The sequence below is a fragment of the Macrobrachium rosenbergii genome, chromosome 4 (assembly GCF_040412425.1).
Source record: "Macrobrachium rosenbergii isolate ZJJX-2024 chromosome 4, ASM4041242v1, whole genome shotgun sequence".
In the NCBI taxonomy this organism is placed as follows: Eukaryota; Metazoa; Arthropoda; class Malacostraca; order Decapoda; family Palaemonidae; genus Macrobrachium; species Macrobrachium rosenbergii.
The window spans coordinates 59,786,599-59,806,598 of NC_089744.1; the positions used below are offsets into that span (position 1 = coordinate 59,786,599).

General features: G+C 32.5%; 2 protein-coding genes across 15 annotated transcripts in view; one reads left to right on the forward strand and one right to left on the reverse strand.

The window, feature by feature from the left end:
* Positions 1-20,000, forward strand: part of LOC136835035 (T-complex protein 1 subunit gamma-like) — a 772,440-nt gene that overhangs the window by 427,387 nt on the left and 325,053 nt on the right. The window lies entirely within an intron of this gene.
* The window catches only part of vari (MAGUK p55 subfamily member vari), a 197,224-nt gene continuing 191,119 nt past the window's right edge, over positions 13,896-20,000 (reverse strand). For 10 of the 13 annotated variants that reach the window (XM_067098009.1, XM_067098016.1, XM_067098101.1 and 7 more), the window contains 2 exons: positions 17,803-17,877; positions 13,896-17,351 (listed from right to left, as the gene is read on the reverse strand). In XM_067098009.1, coding sequence (XP_066954110.1) covers positions 17,175-17,351; positions 17,803-17,877 — 252 coding nt within the window. In that variant the 3' untranslated portion in view covers positions 13,896-17,174. The remainder of the gene's footprint in view (positions 17,352-17,802; positions 17,878-20,000) is intronic. The other 3 variants (XM_067098035.1, XM_067098024.1, XM_067098090.1) reach the window with 1 other exon arrangement.

Genomic DNA, 20,000 nt, shown 5'->3' on the forward strand with positions numbered 1-20,000 from the left:
CTTTCTCCACTAAATATCGTTCACTTTTTAAACCCGTCTCTGATATGCATGCGGTAAGTTTCCTACATGTGTTTATGACATGTTTTACTGTTGTGTGGACGCACCCTTACTAACCCTTTCCCACGCCCGTGTCATTCAGCTGTGCCACTCTTGTATCATACACACATACACGTATCTTCTTTATATATATATATATATATATATATATATATATATATATATATATATATATATATATACACATATATAGTAGTCTGTATGTGTGTGTATGGATTTATATAGATATACATATATATAGATATACATATATATATATATATATATATATATATATATATATATATATATATATAAATATATATTGAGAGAGAGAGATTCAGTTGATACAAGGTATCCTTTTTTAAAACTTTGTCCTTCCTCCTTCTGAATCTTGTTGAACACTCAACTTGCAAAAATTACTTTTAACAGTCTTTAAAGGCTACGGGAAACGTTTGCGACGATGTAATTATAAACCATAAGTTGCATGTTATTACGTAGGTGTTGTAAAACTAAAACCGAAAGATTTCCATAACTTTAGTGAACATCAAAATTATGTAACAATAAGCATGCAGTAGCATATGTATGTGTATATAAGTGCTGAATTTTATGTTCCCAGAAAAGATGTCAACGAAAACTCTATCTTCCCCAGAGTTTCCAGCATAAGTTCACAAACAAACACATGGCTTCTTTTATAACATATAGTCCAGTAGAATTAGGGCTGAACCTAGAAAAATTTAGATAGATTGATAATATACTTTTTCTAAATTAGATCATCTTGTCACTTTGTATCTGTTGGGCAAAAAAAGTTATGAAGCAAAATATAAAGTACGTTGGCAAAATTTTCTGTTGCCAAAATTACGTGTTAATGAACTTCAAATGATCATAACTTGGGAACTATTAAAGTTAGAACAATAATTTACCAACCAAAATGTAGCTCATTAGGATATATATAAATAGGTTTAATTTCAAGGTCACTAAAGGTCATAAAATCATGATTAATACAAATTTCGAGAGGAGACAATTACATGCTCTCTGTGGGGTGGAAATAGGTTAAAAAAGTCAATTATGGCCTAAATCTGGTTTAGATTATATAGTTGCATTGTTTTAACCCATCCATATTCAAATATTAGTCATTGTTAAAGGAAAGAAAACAATTACATTTTTACCAAAAATTTTTGTCCCAAAATTTACGTGTAACTAAAATTAAAACCATCATAAGTTGGGACCTATGGAAGATGCAACGTTAAGACCCCCTAAAATGTAGCTTTTTGATGGGCTCTTTTGTTTCATATAAGAAAAAACATTATTGAACATGATAACAAGGTCAATAAGGTTTGAAAGGTCACTTTGACCCCCACAAATTTCTAAAAAAAAAATTTTATATATTCACACGTGCTTTTCATTGGTGTATCTTGTGAAATTCTGTCTGTTTATCAAAACAACTTTATGGTATTCATTAAAATTGAAGCTAATTGCAAACAACCCAAAAATAAATGTAGAACAATTATAATAAAGCAAAAATGTAGTTTCAACCGAGAAATTTTATCATATTCAAATTGTTTTAAAATACTCGGTATTTCATTGATGGTTTATAAATAATCAAACCACAAAAGAGTATTAGAGTTACATTGTATAAACATTCTAAAAAAGTTATAGGAGTAAATCTAACAAAATGGAAATGTGAGTAATTCACCATATTCTAACTTTTGATTGTACCAGATAAATGAAGCTCTACTGTAGAGATTCATTTTCACATATCTCTGAGTCTTCAGATTCTGGTACATTGGAGCACGTGATTCCATGACAATCTTTACATGACGGTGTACATTGCAAACCAGCTTTTCTACAGGAACATCCGTTTCCACATTGTCCTTTACAACCGCAGCGAATAATTTTCAATAACTCTGCCCGACCAGCGGCAATATCAGTCATGATGGGTCTAAACTTAACATTACACATTTGCCAGCCCCAACTAAGTGGTTCAGTATCAGTATCACAAAGTGCCTTCCAAACCTGGATTTGATGATAGACACTCAGTCCATGATAGAAGAATGCTGCTCTTGGAGAAGGAGGAAGCAAAGCAAGGTCAATTTTAGATCTATCAGTAGCCACCATTGCATCATACTTTTCTCTCCTTATTTGCTGCAAGGTACATGTTGGAGAGTACAAGAGCTCAAAAACTCTTACAGCTGCACTACCAATATCTTGGCAATCCATATCTTCTAAGTAGAACTGGTCTGCAATCTGTTGCAACTTGCATGAATTTTTCAATTTGGACAGAATTGATGTTTTTCCAAATTTGTATGTAATGGAAGTAGTGGCACACCCAGTAAAGGTGTGAACAAATAAAATGTATTTTATGTGTACTTTATTACAAGCTTCAATGATGTCATTGATCCTATAAGAGATACGCTCCTGTGTGTCCTTAAGCGCTCTCATGGTCTTCAAGAAAATGTCGTGACAGTCATTATGAAAGTATACATGATGAAGGAGAAGACAGAGGATATCAGTATCATCAACCAGAATTGTAACTGGTTTATCAACAACATTCAGAGCTGTCTTGATGATGGTAGTGTCTGCATCGCCTGGACAATAAACAACTCGGAAACCATTTTCCTCTAATTTCTTACCTAGACAATCTATAAAACTTTTCTTGTTAACATAGCTACTTAAGAATTCTGTTCGATCACACTGGCAAAGATTATCGTCATGGATCTGCTCAACTTGGGATACTTTGGCTGACCTTGATTTGTGAGTAGAATCTTAGTTGAGGATGCATATCCATCAAATACCACAACATTGATTCTTAGGTTTTGACATTTGACAATATACGTCTGAAAAATTCTGCTGAACATCTCATTTCTCTTCCAATGACAACACCAAAGTAAAGCTTCTCCATCAGCCACAACTGTACCACCAGAAGCTTCTCTTGGTGTAACTGGTTGCAAAAGATGATTTTTCAGTGTAGCTTTATCCTTAGCAGCTCTCATAACACCTCCTGCAAACAAAGGTGTGGGATATGGTGTTAGCTCATAATAAAAGTAACTTCCTATCTCTGTTTCTGGTTTTCTCCCTACAGCAACCAATAAACGCAACTGATATTGAAGAATAAAGGCCTTGCAAGTTTGAGACTTTTTTTTTTCTTGAATGTGCAGTCAGTAAATGATTTGCCATCTAAACTTTGCGGAATTGAAGCACCAGTTTCTTCAGCACGATCACAACTTACATTATTGCTTTCGTCAATAAGTCCTGAATCGAGGCATACCAGTTTTTCATCACTATTGAAAGGGTTGTGACTCCGAAACCATGTGAGAATTTTGACAAAGTCATCACTGTCACGCTGAATGCGCCCTGGAAGCATTTCTTTGTGCTTTTCAAGAGAATTGTTCACTGAAGTTAACTCTTCTATGGCTTCACTTACTTCTGCACAACGATGCATAGTTTTTGTCTATACATTTAATACATTTTCTGTCATACCTGTAGTAATGACTCCTCCTCTTCCTTTTAAAGATCTCATCAAAATTTGCTCTATAGACAAATCAGTCCAAATACCTGACCAGGTCTTTTCTGAATGCCTCACAAATTCCACACTCTCTCCATATTTCTCTTTAAGTTTAATTTTAGTCATTTTTATGCAGTAAACCTCTTCACTTTGTTTTTCCATTAGTTCTTGAAATTATTTAACAGTATATAATTCCATATCATCCTCCAAAATCTGACATGTCTTTTCAAAAGCATCAACTTTTCTAATAGATTTAGGTCTTCCTTTCGGTGAATACTTAGGTAGAGGATTTTCAAAACTTGACCTGCACGACTTATGATATGTAGCCTCTGCTGCAACAAGATCACCAAACTCAAAAGCCTTCTTTCTATACTTTTTGCAAAATTATTCTCTCTAACCTTACATAACTCATGGGTCTTAATGAAGATTTTTGTATCATTTGGGGATACTTCCTCAAAGTCTCATCTATATCGATGTTTTCGATCAAAAATACAGGCTTTTCCATAGTAAAAACACTGACCTTTAAAATTAAATTTTTGAACTTCTGATCTTGAAATACGCTTAGAAGAACCTGGCTCATTTTCCACTGTGGCCTTACGTTTTGCACGTGATTTGTTTTTATAGGAGAGTTCGAGAAGACAAGTGTATACAAGTTGGCACATGATGCTTTGTGGCTAAGGTATCCAATTTTAGTTTGTGGCATGTTCAGTTATGGTATCTAAGGGGTGTTTTCTGCCATCACCACCCTGAAATCTGGAAGCCACATGATTCAAAGGATCACCATCTCTGGAGCCATCTCCACAATAAACACACACTTTCTCTTCATCTGGCACTGCTTCCATCATACTTTAGTCATGTTTACTCATTCTTAGGTCCCTGAAATAAGAAAATAAAGTAGCATATGTTGTGAAATTTAAGCAGTATTAACAGGAACTTTTAATGCAAATGTAATATGAAAAAGTTTTAAATTTGCAGTAGTCAAATATTTGCGACCTTTAGTTACCTTGAAATTAACCTCAATGATATTATATCTAATATCAAACGAAAGTGCTCATCACAAGCTACATTTTGGTGGGTGAATCGTTATGATAATTCGAAGTTCATTAACACGTAATTTTGGCGACAGAAAATTTTGCCCACGTACTTTACATTTTGCCTCATAACATTTTTTGCTCAACAGATACAAAGTGACAAGATGCACCATCGAAAAACTCATAAAATTCTGATTTAGAAAAAGCATATTGTAAATTTATCTAAATTTTTTCTAGGTTAGCCATTTTTTTGCCCAAAGTTTACTGGATTAATATTCGAGAAATTAAGATTAGCTAGATATATGTACTTCTTCCTATAACAGAAAGAAATCCATTTGATTAAAATATCTTAAAATATACCTGTACGTTGCTTCATTTAATGAGAAATTCATATTTCCTAGAATCTGTCACAATGGCACGAGATGCCTTGCCGCAGCAAAATTAAAGTGACTCATCACGGGATTTCCGTAGCACCTCGATCGATCGTACTTACTGAAGTCTGTACGGTGCATAGAGAATATCCGTATAATATAATTGCAAACAATGTTAGAAAATGAACAGCGAATAACCTTGATAAACCAGAACATCAAAAGGAATGTGTTATTCCGGTAGGTAGAATGACCGAGAAGAAAATCAGCGTATTAACACACACAGATTTTGTACATTTTCTGGATATAATCACAAGTACATTATTCAGTCATTCATTTATTGATGAAGTGATTAAATGAAAGGCACCAAGACAGACAGACAGAGGAAGTTCTTGGATGCTTTCTTTAGCCAAGAAATGTAAAAACAAAAAGTATGCAAAAGTTTCCGAAGTAATTTTCAGAATAATATTTGTAATTTAGAAAATTGTTACTCGTTTTATTATCACACACACACACACACACATATATATATATATATATATATATATATATATATATATATATATATATATATATATATATATATATATATATATAAACTTCAAGATTTAAAATTCTATGAAACTATTTCCCAATCGTTTCCTTTCAAGTTTTAGATAGCTCATACCTCGCACCTCCACCGGAAACCAAAAGATTTTTAGCTGCTGAATAGCAATCTTCTTATGTAAGGTTTCCATTTGAGGTAGTTATGCTAATGGTTCGTAAAAAATTATATATGTATATATATGTATGTGTATATATATATATATATATATATATATATATATATATATATATATATATATATATATATATCTTCTTCTTCTTCTTTTAACGTGCTTTTATTCCCATTTTTGTATGGGGTAAGCATGATGCCTTCTTTTGAAGGACTTTTGATTTGGCTTTGGGGGTAGACCTGTGGTCTCGATCGGCTGCCCTGCCTGACATCGCTTAGACCCCGGTACGTATGTTTCATGTATCATACCCGACCCAACGCCCTTTCTTCCCAGCAGCGAGAAGTTATTGCGCGGGTGTGGCGAGAGTTCGAGACGTGTGAGATGTTTGTTATGTTTTTAGAAGGTGTTGTAGTGGCTTTGTTTTGTGTGTGTATTTAGTCTGTAACATCCATTTGCTTTTTAAGCAAACCTATCCGTTGATTACATATATAATCCCGGGATGTCTACACGGATAGCAAAAGTGTCTGCCTCTCTGATCAGTCGGCTGCGGGTTTTGAACCCGCGCCACAGACCTCTACGAAGTCCGAAGCTGCTGCTGTAACCGACTGAGCCACCTGAGGCTCTCATATATATATATATATATATATATATATATATATATATATATATATATATATATATATATATATGTGTGTGTGTGTGTGTGTGTGTGTGTGTGTGTGTAATTTTTCATGAACCTCAAATGGAAATCTTACATAAAAAGATTTCTATTCGATAGCTGTATGTATGTGTGTATATTTGTTGGGGGTTGGGGGGGCTGAGTGGATGCGTGCGTGTGCATTTGAAATCTCACACATAAGCAGCTTTTAAGTCACAAAGTGAAGTTTTCTAATTCTTCAAGGACAAGAGGGGCAACTGAGTATTTCTAGAGACACTGAAGGCCCGGTGGTAAAGTGACAACTTTTTTTCAAGAGAGAACGTACTTATGCAGAAATGTTTTAGTCTAGAAAGTCTGTTAACGATAATAACTCTTAATATTCTAGAGAAACGTTAGAAAATTCACACTGAACATAGGAAACTCTTCTTCACCTCAATTTACTCTCAAAACTGATTTTGATTAATTTTTTTCCTAGGAAATTCTATCGTTTATAGTCGTTGTAAACGTATAATTTATTTTTGTACTTGCAAAAATAAATGAAACTGTATGAGATCAGTGACATGTGGTCCAAGAAAGATAACAAGCATACGGTAAATTTAATATTACTGAACCAGTATCATTCGCATAGAGGAGAACTGATGCTTCCAAACTGAGTATATATTTGGATTCTCGATGTTGCAGTTTCACTAAAGTCTTTTACAAACTTTGAGCAAATTTAGCATTATCTTGACAGCTATCACCCTGTCGATATTACGTTATTATTATTAGCAGTAGATGAAGGGAACTTATTTGTTTTCGTTTTGTATCGCGAATAATTTACATGTTTTACAGTACAATGTACAGAGAGGCATTTTGTTAACTAAGATCCTTTTGTGAAGGTTCGATTTCGTTTTTATGAGGCCCTTTTTATACCCGATGGCTGCAACAAATGACTTCATTGTGAAAGGCAGGTCTTTTGTTTTCAGTGAAAATTCTTGTTGAATATCTACCTGTTTTCTCCACATATGATTTACTGCAAACATTTCAGAGGATTACTTTTACTCATGGTCATTTCCCGACGGTTGAGTCCTCAGGTACGAATTTGTTTATGCAGACTTTTTTCGTAATGATTTTATTATAGCCAATGACAAACGTTTCATATTTAATTTATAATTATGGAAATAGCCTATAGGAAAGCTTCCAATTTTATGTTGCATGGGTTTAGAGTAAACAGTGAAAGAGAATTTACGCGTTATAGCTATTCTAATTTTTGTAATGATACTGGAATTTGTCTTACTGGTCTAGACTATCTAAACTTAAAAAAAAAAATTACAAAAAATTGTTATCTGAGATTCAAAAAATAAAACTGATAAATGTTTATTGCAGACTTATGCACTGCTGCCAAATCTCGATTGCAATACAAGAAGTTTACAATATACAGAGGGTACTCACACATACCCTAAGCAATGTAAAATAATCCTCGAGAGCTTTTTTTTTTATAAAATACATCCTCTATAATATCACTTATGACATTTATTATTTGGTGTTTTGCTCCATATTGCTGACTTGGAAATATAACTTTTATATTGGAAATTAAATAATTTATTGCAATTCTTCTTACATAAGCCAAATGAATATTCTAAAACCCAATCATCCCCATTCTAATGGCAAAAAAATATCTAGAGTTAAAGAAATTTTAATACACACCATAACTACAGCGTTTTCTTGTCTAATTTTCTCTATAAATAAAATTAATATCAGGGCATTGCAATTTTATGCTTTATATTGCAATGCCCTCATATTAATTTTATTTATAGAGTAAATTAGACAAGAAAACGCTGTAGTTATGGTGTGTATTAAAATTTCTTTAACTCTAGATATTTTTTTTTTGCCATTAGAATGTACTTTAGGATATTAAACCCATGAGGCAGCCGAGGTCATTGATTTTCTTAATTACGTTGCCAACTAGCGTCTGAAGTTAAACTGGTTTCTAAACAGCAACTCATGAGTAAGAGTAACTCTTAAAGTTACTCTTACTCATGAGTTTTATTAACAATCGTAGTTAGCAGCCAGTAGAAACGTATACTATTTTTCCCGCTTAAATTAATGGAACTCTTAAAGTGCCATTAATTTAAGCGGGAAAAATAGTCTACGTTTCTACTGGCTGCTAACTACGATTGTTAATAAAACTGATTGGTTCTTTCATAGTTGTTACTATCGGTACCTAACTTCATACAGAGCACTGAAATGGAAAACTGTTTTACTTGACAAAACACACAAAAAATCCCTATTAAGCATAAATAAAGCCATGGTATAAATATCGTTTAAATATTTCGTTGTAGTTTATTTTTTGGATATTGGCCATACTGCTAAAGTCGTCTGTTTTCCCATGCGCGTTACTTCAAACTGTGAAAACTATGGTACAACAAACCTACTTTGATGCCTTTCAACTTATGTAAAGGAAATGATTACTACCCTAGTATCATTATAATTTCGAAGGCTTTTCTAATTTAATGTGAGAATGGATAGATCATATAAATAAATGTAGAAGAGATACAAGACATTGAGATGTGGCACTATTTTGTAAGCGTAGTAAAATGGCACTAGTTCTTTCAGATACCGGTCACAGTTGTAGTAAACAATCACCTGACAGTTTATCATAATCTTAACATGAAATGAAAACAACTATGATATTGCTTACAAATTTAGTGACTTTCTATGAACAATAAGTTCATTACAGAAACATTTGTTAACAAGGAAGACGCCTTTGTTTCCATCACTTGAGGCAATTAAAACCAGAACACTTTTAACAGTAATGCCAAAACATTAAAATTATGCTACTGAGAAATGTTTTAATGTCGGTAATCACATAAGGACTCTTAATCGTTCAGTATTAAAAATGAAAGAAATAATATGAATCCTTCATTTATGCTTATAGCAGAAATTTATTCATTGTTCTATTTTAGTAATAAAATAGTTTTTCTTGGAATAATTTGAGTGCTGTTTGTAAACACAACTATCAGGCAACCAATCAGAATTAGAGTTAGAGTAATGTTCATCGGCCAATCAAAATAGAGAGTATATTCCCCGCCTAAGCTAACAGAATATCGTGAATTCCTTTCAATTTATGTGTTGCTCTTAAGAAAGAAAAGTGAAACTCCTGAATTTCCGAGCTCTGTTCTTGATGATTTTTTTCTCCTTTTGTAGTTTTTTTTTATTAACAGTCATGTTATTCAGAAGAATTTTAATTCATTACAAAATTCTCTCTGTAAATGTATTTCCATTTACAAAAGTAAGAAAATTCATTACTGACGATGTCTGAGAAGACATCATCAGCGGAATTTAATTTGTAAAAAGTTTTCCATTTTTCTGATGACTTCATTTTCTGTGGATCAGAGCTCACGTTATAGTCGTCAGGAATTTATTTAATTCATCGTAGGGTTTTTCTTTTACTAATGAAAATAATTCCTGACATTTCATAGGGGGCACATAGAATAATTAAAAAGATCTGCTGAAATTAATTTACTGGTTTTTTTTCACTACTTAAATTGCCATAAGATTCATATACAGTTTTTGCGTCAAATCTACAACCACAAATGCAGTCTGTTGACTGTGAATACGAAATTATAAGAATAGATGGTATCAAGAATGTAATTTTGTTAATTATATTGCAGATTACTTTCAATAAACCTTTAAAGTCGAAATGATCATAAAAACCAAAATATATTAGTTAAAAATGTGAAAAAACAAAAATCAAGAGTTCTAATTTTTTCAGACAGAATCGCATAAGTCAGAGGAACTCTGTGTTAGTTTGGCAGTAAACATACTACCGGCTGCTAAAAACAAGCGTAACTCAAATTCTTATCTGTTGTTATTCCATAGTTGCTTCCATGAGAACCACTGTTGACAAAGCTCCCCATAAAGAAAACAACCCAATTTTATTCGTTGCTGTTGGGAACTTCCCCTCTTTTTGGCTTTTTTGTATGTTTTGTCATAAAAAATTTTGCAACATATCTCTTCAGTTCCATCTGAGGTAAAAAGAAAAATAACAGAAAAGGTGCCAAATGACATTTGTATTGTAAATAATCTCTCTGGGATCCAAAATAATTCACTGGAGCTTTTTTGTAAATCTTCTGTTCCCTATATTATCGATGATATCCTTATTGGATAATTTTGCATTTGTAGTGAGAATTTTTACAAAAAGCTAAGTGAGGGACTAAGAACTCATTCTATTAGCAAAAATATTTCTGATTCAAAGACATTGCAATACATAACAGAGGCATTGTATTTCTTGTAATCAGTTTAGCCTGTCTGACTTTTCTCTGATATAAAGTTGCTGTGAAAGATATATAAAACCAAATAACTTATTACTGCAGAAGATATTATGTTGAAAATTACTGTTATTATGTTAAAGCTTACTGTTAATAGAGTCAAAAAGTCAAAAAATAAAAATAAAAAAAAAGGCCCTAATTTTATGAGCCCCATTTTTTTTCCAAACAGCAACGCATAAGTTAGAGGAGCTCTTGACATACTGTTTGTTTTAGTGGTAAATATACACTGGGTTTTGATTGGCTGCTAAAAAAAAGGCATAATTCGAATTCTTATTGGTTGTCCCATTGTTTACAAACATCTACACTCTTCATTCACAAAACTAGTCGGCATGTAGGGAACCACCCAATTTTATGTGTTGGTGTTGGTAACCTTCATAAACTCAAAGGGAAATTTCCCCTCTTCTTGCTTTTTTTTTGGTTTTAGAGGAAAATTTCAAAACAAATTTAATCGTTGTAATAATTTTGATTCTCTGCAATGATTTTGAAACATATCACAGTTCCTCTTGCTGAGTTCAGTTACCTATCCATATATAAAAGAAAATTAAAAAACAGCATAATGAGGAAAAAACAAAACAAAAAACTTATTGTAGTTTAATTCAGAGATGCTAGATCTTGTTGGAATTACAATAGTTTGGATTGTAGGGTAACCTCACGTTACCTAGGCCAGTGGTTTTTAACCTTTTTTGTGTAATGGACCGCTTTACTCAATGAACATACTTTTATTTCAATTGCATATCGAATACCTTATACACAAAGTACTAAACAGTCTTCATGAGGAATCATGTTTCTCACTTTTCTCAGGCAAAAAATAATGACCACTCTATGAATAAACAAAACACATCCAACTTTGATACTGTGCCAAAAAGTTGTTGTTGCTTGTCTTAAGTTTTTGAAATTGTAGTGTGGTCTTTGACAAGGCAACACGGATGTTATCTTTGACGTCCATCCTATTTCGATTTTTAGTTTTCATAGTGACTTTTTAGTTTTCATAGTGACATGTGCCGAAAATCTTCACTCGCAGTGAGTGGTATGTAGTAGCAAATGGAATCAAAGCACAGGTAAGGTTAGGTTTGTGTGAATTAAGAGCAAAATTTTCCAATACTCTTTGAGTTGAATTCATTTCGTATCATTTCCTCTGTTCTCAGATCAGTGAGGCCATCTTTGGCAAGGTCTTCGTCGCTAATAACCTGTGTGGGAAAAGAAAGGATTACAAATCCATGTTTCAACTTTTAGGTCACCTGAGCAGAAGTAACATTTAAAAGAGCCCTATAACGTATTCAGATGTCTGCAGATATCTGCCTGCAGAGAAACTGACAGGGCTTTGTCACTCTCAGTTCCAGCTTGTAAGAACAACTCTTCTAACATTAAGAAGTTGGCATAGTTGGCTGACACCAGTCTCCTCTTTAGAGTATCAAGATTTTTCTTTTAGTCGTTTTTTTTTTTTGCTTGGTAAAGAAACTTTTCAAGAGGTCGATGGTCTTTGTGATGTCCTTGATGGCTTCAGCATGTACAAAACGAACGAAAACCATGAGCTGGCTGTACTGATGTCTCAGTAGTTTCCTGCAGTTGCGTGCTGAATGGAAAATTGGAAATTCAATTCCCCTTTACTTGCGTCATTATATTACCAGAAAAGTCAGCAGTTCTGGAGTGGATAACTTCATCTGACAAAAGCATTACCTTAGTTCTATTCCTATATTCCAAGCCACAAACCAGTTCGACCATTTCCAGGGCACGTGGCTTTGCTAAGGGCTTCCCGGTCGCATATGGCTTCTTTTACTTGGTAATGCAACCTTATAGGATGCTTCAAGATTCGGCATTTGCATGGGGACAAATCAGAATTTTGGTAAAGTTCCATCTCCTTCAAATCGAGCCTTCTTAGTAAAAAAAAAAAGTCAGCACTGGTCGATGTATTTTCTGAAAGGACAGAAATGGGGCACGCCTCCAGGGTTTTTGGCTCCATGCCTCCATCGGCAACGACTTTGCCACAGAGAAAATACTGTGATCTTTGTGTTCTATCATGTCCAAAGACGAAATATTCCCAACTTGAACTTTGTTTTCCAAAAAAACAAATAAACATTGTGTCATCTATATAGAAACGATGTAATAAATGATAATAAAAGTAAATGGCAGTAGAAATGTGACCTCTTTTTCTCTCATAAGTACGCACAATCTTGGTTGTCAGTAGGAAACAATACTAGGCTCACACACAAACAAGCATATTTGTTAAAGGTTTTGTTATAAAAATGGGAAACCTACTGTCTCTTGCTTATGATTATATGGGGTGCATAATTTGTCCAGGTAAATGTATTTGCATCGTCAAAAATATATACATATATATATATATATATATATATATATATATATATATATATATATATATATATATATATATATATATATATTATATATATATATATATATATATTTTATATATATATATATATATATATATATATATATATATATATATATATATATACACACATAAACAGTGATATTCAGCATCTGTAATACGTTTATGCAGAAAGCGTCAAGGACTCACTGCGAGTGGAGATTTTCGGCACATGTCACTATGAAAACTAAAAAGTCACTATGAAAACTAAAAATCTAAATAGGTTGGATGTCAAAGATAACATCCGTGTTGCTTTGTCAAAGACCACACTACAATTTCAAAAACTTAAGACAAGCAACAACAACTTTTTGGCACATTATCAAAGTTGGATATGTTTTGTTTATTCATAGAGTAGTCACTGACACAAAAGTGATATATAAAGAAACTGAGTGAACGTACTTAGTGAACTAATAAGTTACGTTTGAATTTGGCGATACAGCAAGGTTACATTAAACAAATATTTCTATCTTATCACAATTATAGGAACACAAAGCCGTTTTCCCCCGTAACTTATTGGTCACGGGAGGCGATATAGAAGGTTAATCACGCGTTGTAAGGAACATTGCATTCGAAACTTTCTATAATAATAAAACACATCCACCATAGAGATGAAAATGCAGGACTTTGAATTTTTATTTTATTTCTGATTAAAATGTTGGTGACCTTAACGGATACCTTGGAGTCTGTTTGTCCAGGGACCATCAAGGAGCCCATGAACCCCAGGTTAAGAATCCCTGATCTAACACCATTCTAACTTTTCTGTTCTCCTGCTTTCCTTTTCTATACCTTTTATTAGTAAGAGTACTTCATAATCATATTGTTTTATTTGTTTTTTCATAAACCTAATTATTTATGTAAGGTTTAATAATTACCCAGACACAGATATCATCTTTTATTTTCCGTATAAACATAAATATAAAACTATATAAGGGTAAGGATATTCACATGGTGAACACCTGGGTCACTATAATCATAGGATAGTGACATCAATGCCACAATTAATCAAAAACAACAAAGTTTTAATCATCTGTAGGATTCCAGAGAGACCAAAAACTGAACACGGGGGGATTAAAGAATTCCCTATCACAACTAAAAAAGTACCTAACTATGCTATCATATGCATGCTGTTACTGGACAGATTAATCAAGGCATTGACATACTAGATGATAATTAAATTTTCTTTCTTTGTAATTAGCAAATTTATGAGTTTCTTCCACTGAGGCAAGGAGTAGAAAGAAATAAATATCTTAAATGAATGAATCAGTTAAAAGAATTTTTAAATCAGAATGCAATAATTGCTACCAAAACATACATAACAAAGTATCCTTTCAATACATAAACAGAAATTAAGGAAGTAACCATAAATAAGTAAATTACAGTGTAAATTTTTAACAATAAGTGACCATATTCCAATATCTAATGCCTTATGTCTGTTACAAGAGACTTTCTATAATATAAAGTAGTCATGTGGGAATACGTTTATTTAAATGCAAAACCACGGGGATATCATATTTCATCATATGATCCTGAAGTTCATAATTATAAGTATTCACACTTTATAAGGCAGTTATAGTTCATACAATGTCCCAATTCTAGCTGTTATATTAAAAATCTCTGAATTGCACTTCTCAGTCTTTTCTTGAACTCATTCTTTGCAAACATGAACTATACAATTCCCTACACAACATTTTATTGTAAATATGCCAGTTCATCTGCTGCTTCATTGGCTTAATATTTCTATACATATTTTAATGATATATGGTTTTCATCCTTAGTTTGATGAAGAGCAAGCCACTAAAAAATAAAATTTGCAAAGTTAAATATACAATATAGTACATCATAATCTAGTATTGTCTTTGCATTTATTTAAATAATGACAGCTTCTAGACATTCTCAGTTAACCCCAATTTAGAGTTTAATGTAGCACTATATCAGTCCTTAGAAGTGTCCTATCTATAAAATTTCTACTTTCTATAAAATGAAAATAATTGACATTAAATCCTAGAAGGGTACCAAAATTCATGTTTATTTTGTAAATCAGTCAAGATTTAAAATAAAACTTACTTATATAATTTGGGTTTCAACATATTTTCTATTGCGCCACAGACAGTTATTACCTCTGTAATTAAATTACCATGAACTGTAAGCTTTTTAAAGACATATTCTTTTGAGTTCCATGTTATTTCATACTTAAATTTTCCATGCTATACTCCTTACTGTAAAAATTAAACATACATAAGCTTTGTATCAGCACATGTTCTTGCAGTTTCCCATTGCGACTCTTAGATAGTTACACAACTAGTTTTGATTTCTTTTTTTTTATCATTCACGCATAAAACTTTAACTCCAAAGAATTCTTAGATCCCTTAATACACTTTTATACATATATACAGAGGCATGACCAACGTGTCCTTTGCAAGCCTGGAAGATTTCCCTGCATAGTGGTAATTAATTCTCATGACAGCTACTGAAAAAATGACATCACTTGCATACTAAACCAGCCTTTGTACAATCTGTTCCCTTTTCCCTATACTGATGATCATTATTCTTACCATAAAGGTAGCTCCCCTGGAGAAAAAAATAAATGAATTTTAGTTCTTCTCACTGTCTGTTGATAATGATATGACAGTGCAAGTTACATTCAGTACATTGTATCTGAGGTAAACTTGTATAAGTTATCAAATGAGCAAACAGGGATTCTGTGTTACAACAATGTATTGTAGATTTTAACATTTTCATTGCAATATTAAAAGTTAACAGAAATCATACTACACATTCTGAAGGAGTTCTGATATACTATTAGTGTAATACTATGTGAATCTTAAGATGAACATTCTTTCAAAACGTGGTCAACACTACTTGAGTACAATTTAAAGTGCAAACTAGTGCTGTAGAACCATCTACATTAGGCAATTTTATAATGGTGAATCGCTCAACGTTAACAAATTGTAAATGACTCAACAATTAGCAGAGCTAGAGTCAAAGAGAATTTTGGCCTAGAATGATGAACCGCAACGGCAAAAGTTACTATCATTATATACCATAGTATTGTTCATTTATCTTCCCAAATGTGATAAAAAACCTATCCTCCTGGTTCATAATTAAAATAGTAAAAGAAGTCATTGTACAACTAACATAAATTTTCTTCCGAATAACCCCTAGATTAATCAAGAAATCACTATCACAAAAGACTTTATATTTTGTTCGTGTGAATGCCCACAGTCTGACTATTCCGTCATGTTTTCATAATCATTACTTTCAGTGCTGTACTGTACTTGAAAAACTTGAAAACTGTAGACATTTATTAACATGGTGCCTTTATGAATTTATACCAGTTATGTACAGCATATACTTGGCATTCTCCCACTATATTATGGAGCACTTTAGTTAAGAAAACAATGGAAGAATGTAAAACACACTCAACAGGGTTAAAATGCTTAATGAACACATGTGAAATTAAGATATTCTGTAGTTCCAAGAAGTCACATACCACAAAAAAACTTTATAACTGCCTGTACAAATGCAGCTGGATTTTGTTTACACAAGATTGAGATGTCTTTAGTTTCCTAGCTGGAAAATACTACGAAAAATTGCAACAAGCAGATAAAACCTCTTTTCATACATGCTAGTCCCTTAAATAACTGTACATTTTTCAGAAAAAATAATTCAGTCACAAGGCTTGAAAGGTAAAGATCTTATTCACTTTACTTGTAACATTTCAATACAAAGAAACATAGAATTAAAGCTTATATGATACAGCATGTCACCTCCTAATGATGACTTTTCAAAGAAATTTTGAGTGATATATCTAACTGACAAACTGCAACCAAAAATATCCCACAGAAATCTTCACTTGATATCTCCAAAAAGAAGACACTGCAAACAGGTAATGAAATGTTTACAATTTGATTATTATGGAAGACCAAGTAGTAAATTCCTAAACCTGCTTTTGATGAAATTCTTGGTTACAGTGTGCCTGCTTGTAGAGAAAAAGGACAGCAGATTATCACCAGATGACTGCTTTAATGAATAGACATAAAAAGATGAGAAAAGTACTTAAATTCACTGGAATATGTGTCTCATGTTTCAGTTTTGTTACAATCACTTGAACATTTCCCTGTAACATTTGTTTATTACATTTGATTTTTTCGCATTTTGTTAGTACACCCAAGTTACAGGCACCCATTGTGGCTCAGTTGAAAGGCGCTCTATCGCTTCTAAAATCTGGTTGTAAGTGTCATTAAGGTCATTATTAATAATAACCAGGTCAAAATATTTATCATATGCGCGCTGAAGTTTGGCACTTTCTTCCATTGTGCGCTTGAAATCATCTTCCTGCAATATAGAAAACTTATGAGGATCTTGTAAAATTTCAATACGTGAATCTTTGGCTTTTGATTTACTTATTCTTATTAACCAGTTTCACATTAATAGTGAAGCTAGAGATTAAATACGGTATGTTGTAAAAATCACTGAGTCAAATATTAAAAAGCCATTGGGTTACCCTTGGAAATCGTAAAATACTGTACTAACCATTACACTATTAATAAGATTTTAATATTTTTTCAGTTCTGTAGTTAGACAAAATCATACAGTATAATGTATATTATATTTTTTAAAGTATATACTACGTTTACAACCTGTTATACGTATAAAACTTTTTAAAGTAACATATGAAGCTTAAAAACATCTGTTGTGCTATAGCACACTACCTTGAAGTCTGAACATCATTCAAAATGAAATCTAACAAATAAATAAGCTCCCTTTGATTAACAGAATACTTTACCTCATAGAGTGATGCCAATGACTCGAGTGTCCTGGCACGTCTGGAACTGTACCTCATGGAACTGTTACGGTCAAACTGGAGAAAGGGAGCAACGAGCATAACCAAAATTAATTAAAAAAAACTAAATACAAAATAAATAGGCTTCTAGACTCCTAGAGGTTTAACAACAGTAAGGGGAATGCAATAACCAACAAGCAAAACATACTTTGCAAGAAATGCAGTACATACAGAACCAGCAACTGATAGAAGGTATCACACATGCATATATGGATACTGTAGTATCATCCAGTGAAATGACAGTTGAATCGATTTTACAGGCAACGTTGGAAGTTTTGTTATTGCTTTACAATGTATGTCAATAACACCAATGAGTTCAGTGTTTCAGTGAAAGTGCCAAATCAAAGTTTGGAGTCTTGCTCAGCTTCACCAGCATTAATTGGTGTACATTCAACAAGCTTGAGATATGATCTAATGTTTATTAATGTCGCTGTGATGTAACTCCTGTTTTCTACTAACATTAGAGTAATATCAGCCAGCACTTTATATCCATAAAATTCATCACATGACCTTGCTCTGGTTAATTATGAAATGGCGCACATGCATTTACACAGATAACACACCAACTGCTATCATTGTTAAACTCAAAAGCTCCTACCATTGTTGCAATGTTGCGCGATTGTGAGTTATCAAACAAACGACTACATTTTAAGGTTGTATGCTATACATGATCATTTTTAAACTCTACCTCTTGCAATTAGCATAAGCCTGTTGCTTTATATATTACATGCTAAACATGCCTAAACTTTCCTTTGACAGTCGGTTACCGACAGTACCATTGTACATACAATGAAAACCCACCGTGTCTTTTTGAGTGTGATCGCTGGTTTTGGTTTCCTTTCCTCTAATTAAATTTTCATTGTATAACTTAATAACCAAGCAAATAACTGATGTCTCTCAATATTTATATGACTTTAGCTTCTTAAGCAGTGCAAGGATATTCACACAGACTCAGATAAACTGTGAAGTCTCCTAATGAACATTACTTGAATTATTTAGCAGTGAGGATAGGGCAATAACTGTAGCATATTGCATTTCATTTCCTGATTATCTTTTCTTTTATTCAGAATTACTTGCCTTTAATAAAGACAGGCATCAAAAAACTCTTCAAATCTATCAGCATGTTTCGCAGACTATTCATGATTTTAAAATATCTTCTAATCTTTAAAGGAATTTTAACGGGAAATCAACAAAACGGAAAGATGACACTCGAGTACAGTGCTTTGTTGTAATATTTTATTTTCCTAGGATACCCATAACATTGTCCCTTTGAAAAGACAGGCCTTTTAACCCTTTCAAATCTACTTATTCATTTAAACTCACTCCTTTTTTTGTTTCATTAAAGGCTAAGCAGAGTAATGGCAATTTACCAGGAAACTTAACAAAAACGTAACAATAATCTGAACAAAAACTGACATTAAAATCATAATACCTATACTTTCAAAAACAATATCAATAATAATAATAATAATGATAATAATAATAATAAATAATTCCTAGTGATCATGTCCTACCATGATAGAACGAAACGTCATCCTGTTTTATTTTGCGGCTACATTTCTGTTATTCATCCTAATATAAGAGAAAAATACCTATGTTCAAGCTGTATGGAATTATTATCAACTGCATGAATATACGGAAATTCGAAAGTGATTTATGCTGCACAGAGAAGGGACTAATAAGAAGAATTAAGAGAGTGAAATACAGTATGAAGTTGATGGACTTCATGAAACCATAATTTTCAAAATCTTGCTTAAACGGTCTTCTCATATAATAATAATAATAATATAATAATAATAATAATAATAATAATAATAATAATAATAATAATAATAATAATAATAATAATAATAATAATGAGGGCAACAAAAGACCTCTTTACGGAGAATTTTTTTAAATTTCAAAAAAAAAAAAATACAGAATTTTCAGCACTAAACAAGAAGTGTCTTTTTGTCTACTGTATTGTTATGAAGCTAAATTTACAGTGTACAGTACTTTACATCTTTTACTAGTATTTTGATCTTTTCTTGGGACTTGACAAAAATGCATGAAACCGAGCCAGTCCTTGAGGACTGCCTCAGACCATAAAAATTAAAATTTTACTTTGCCTTTCATGTAGCTGATGCAGAAAGTCATTGAGC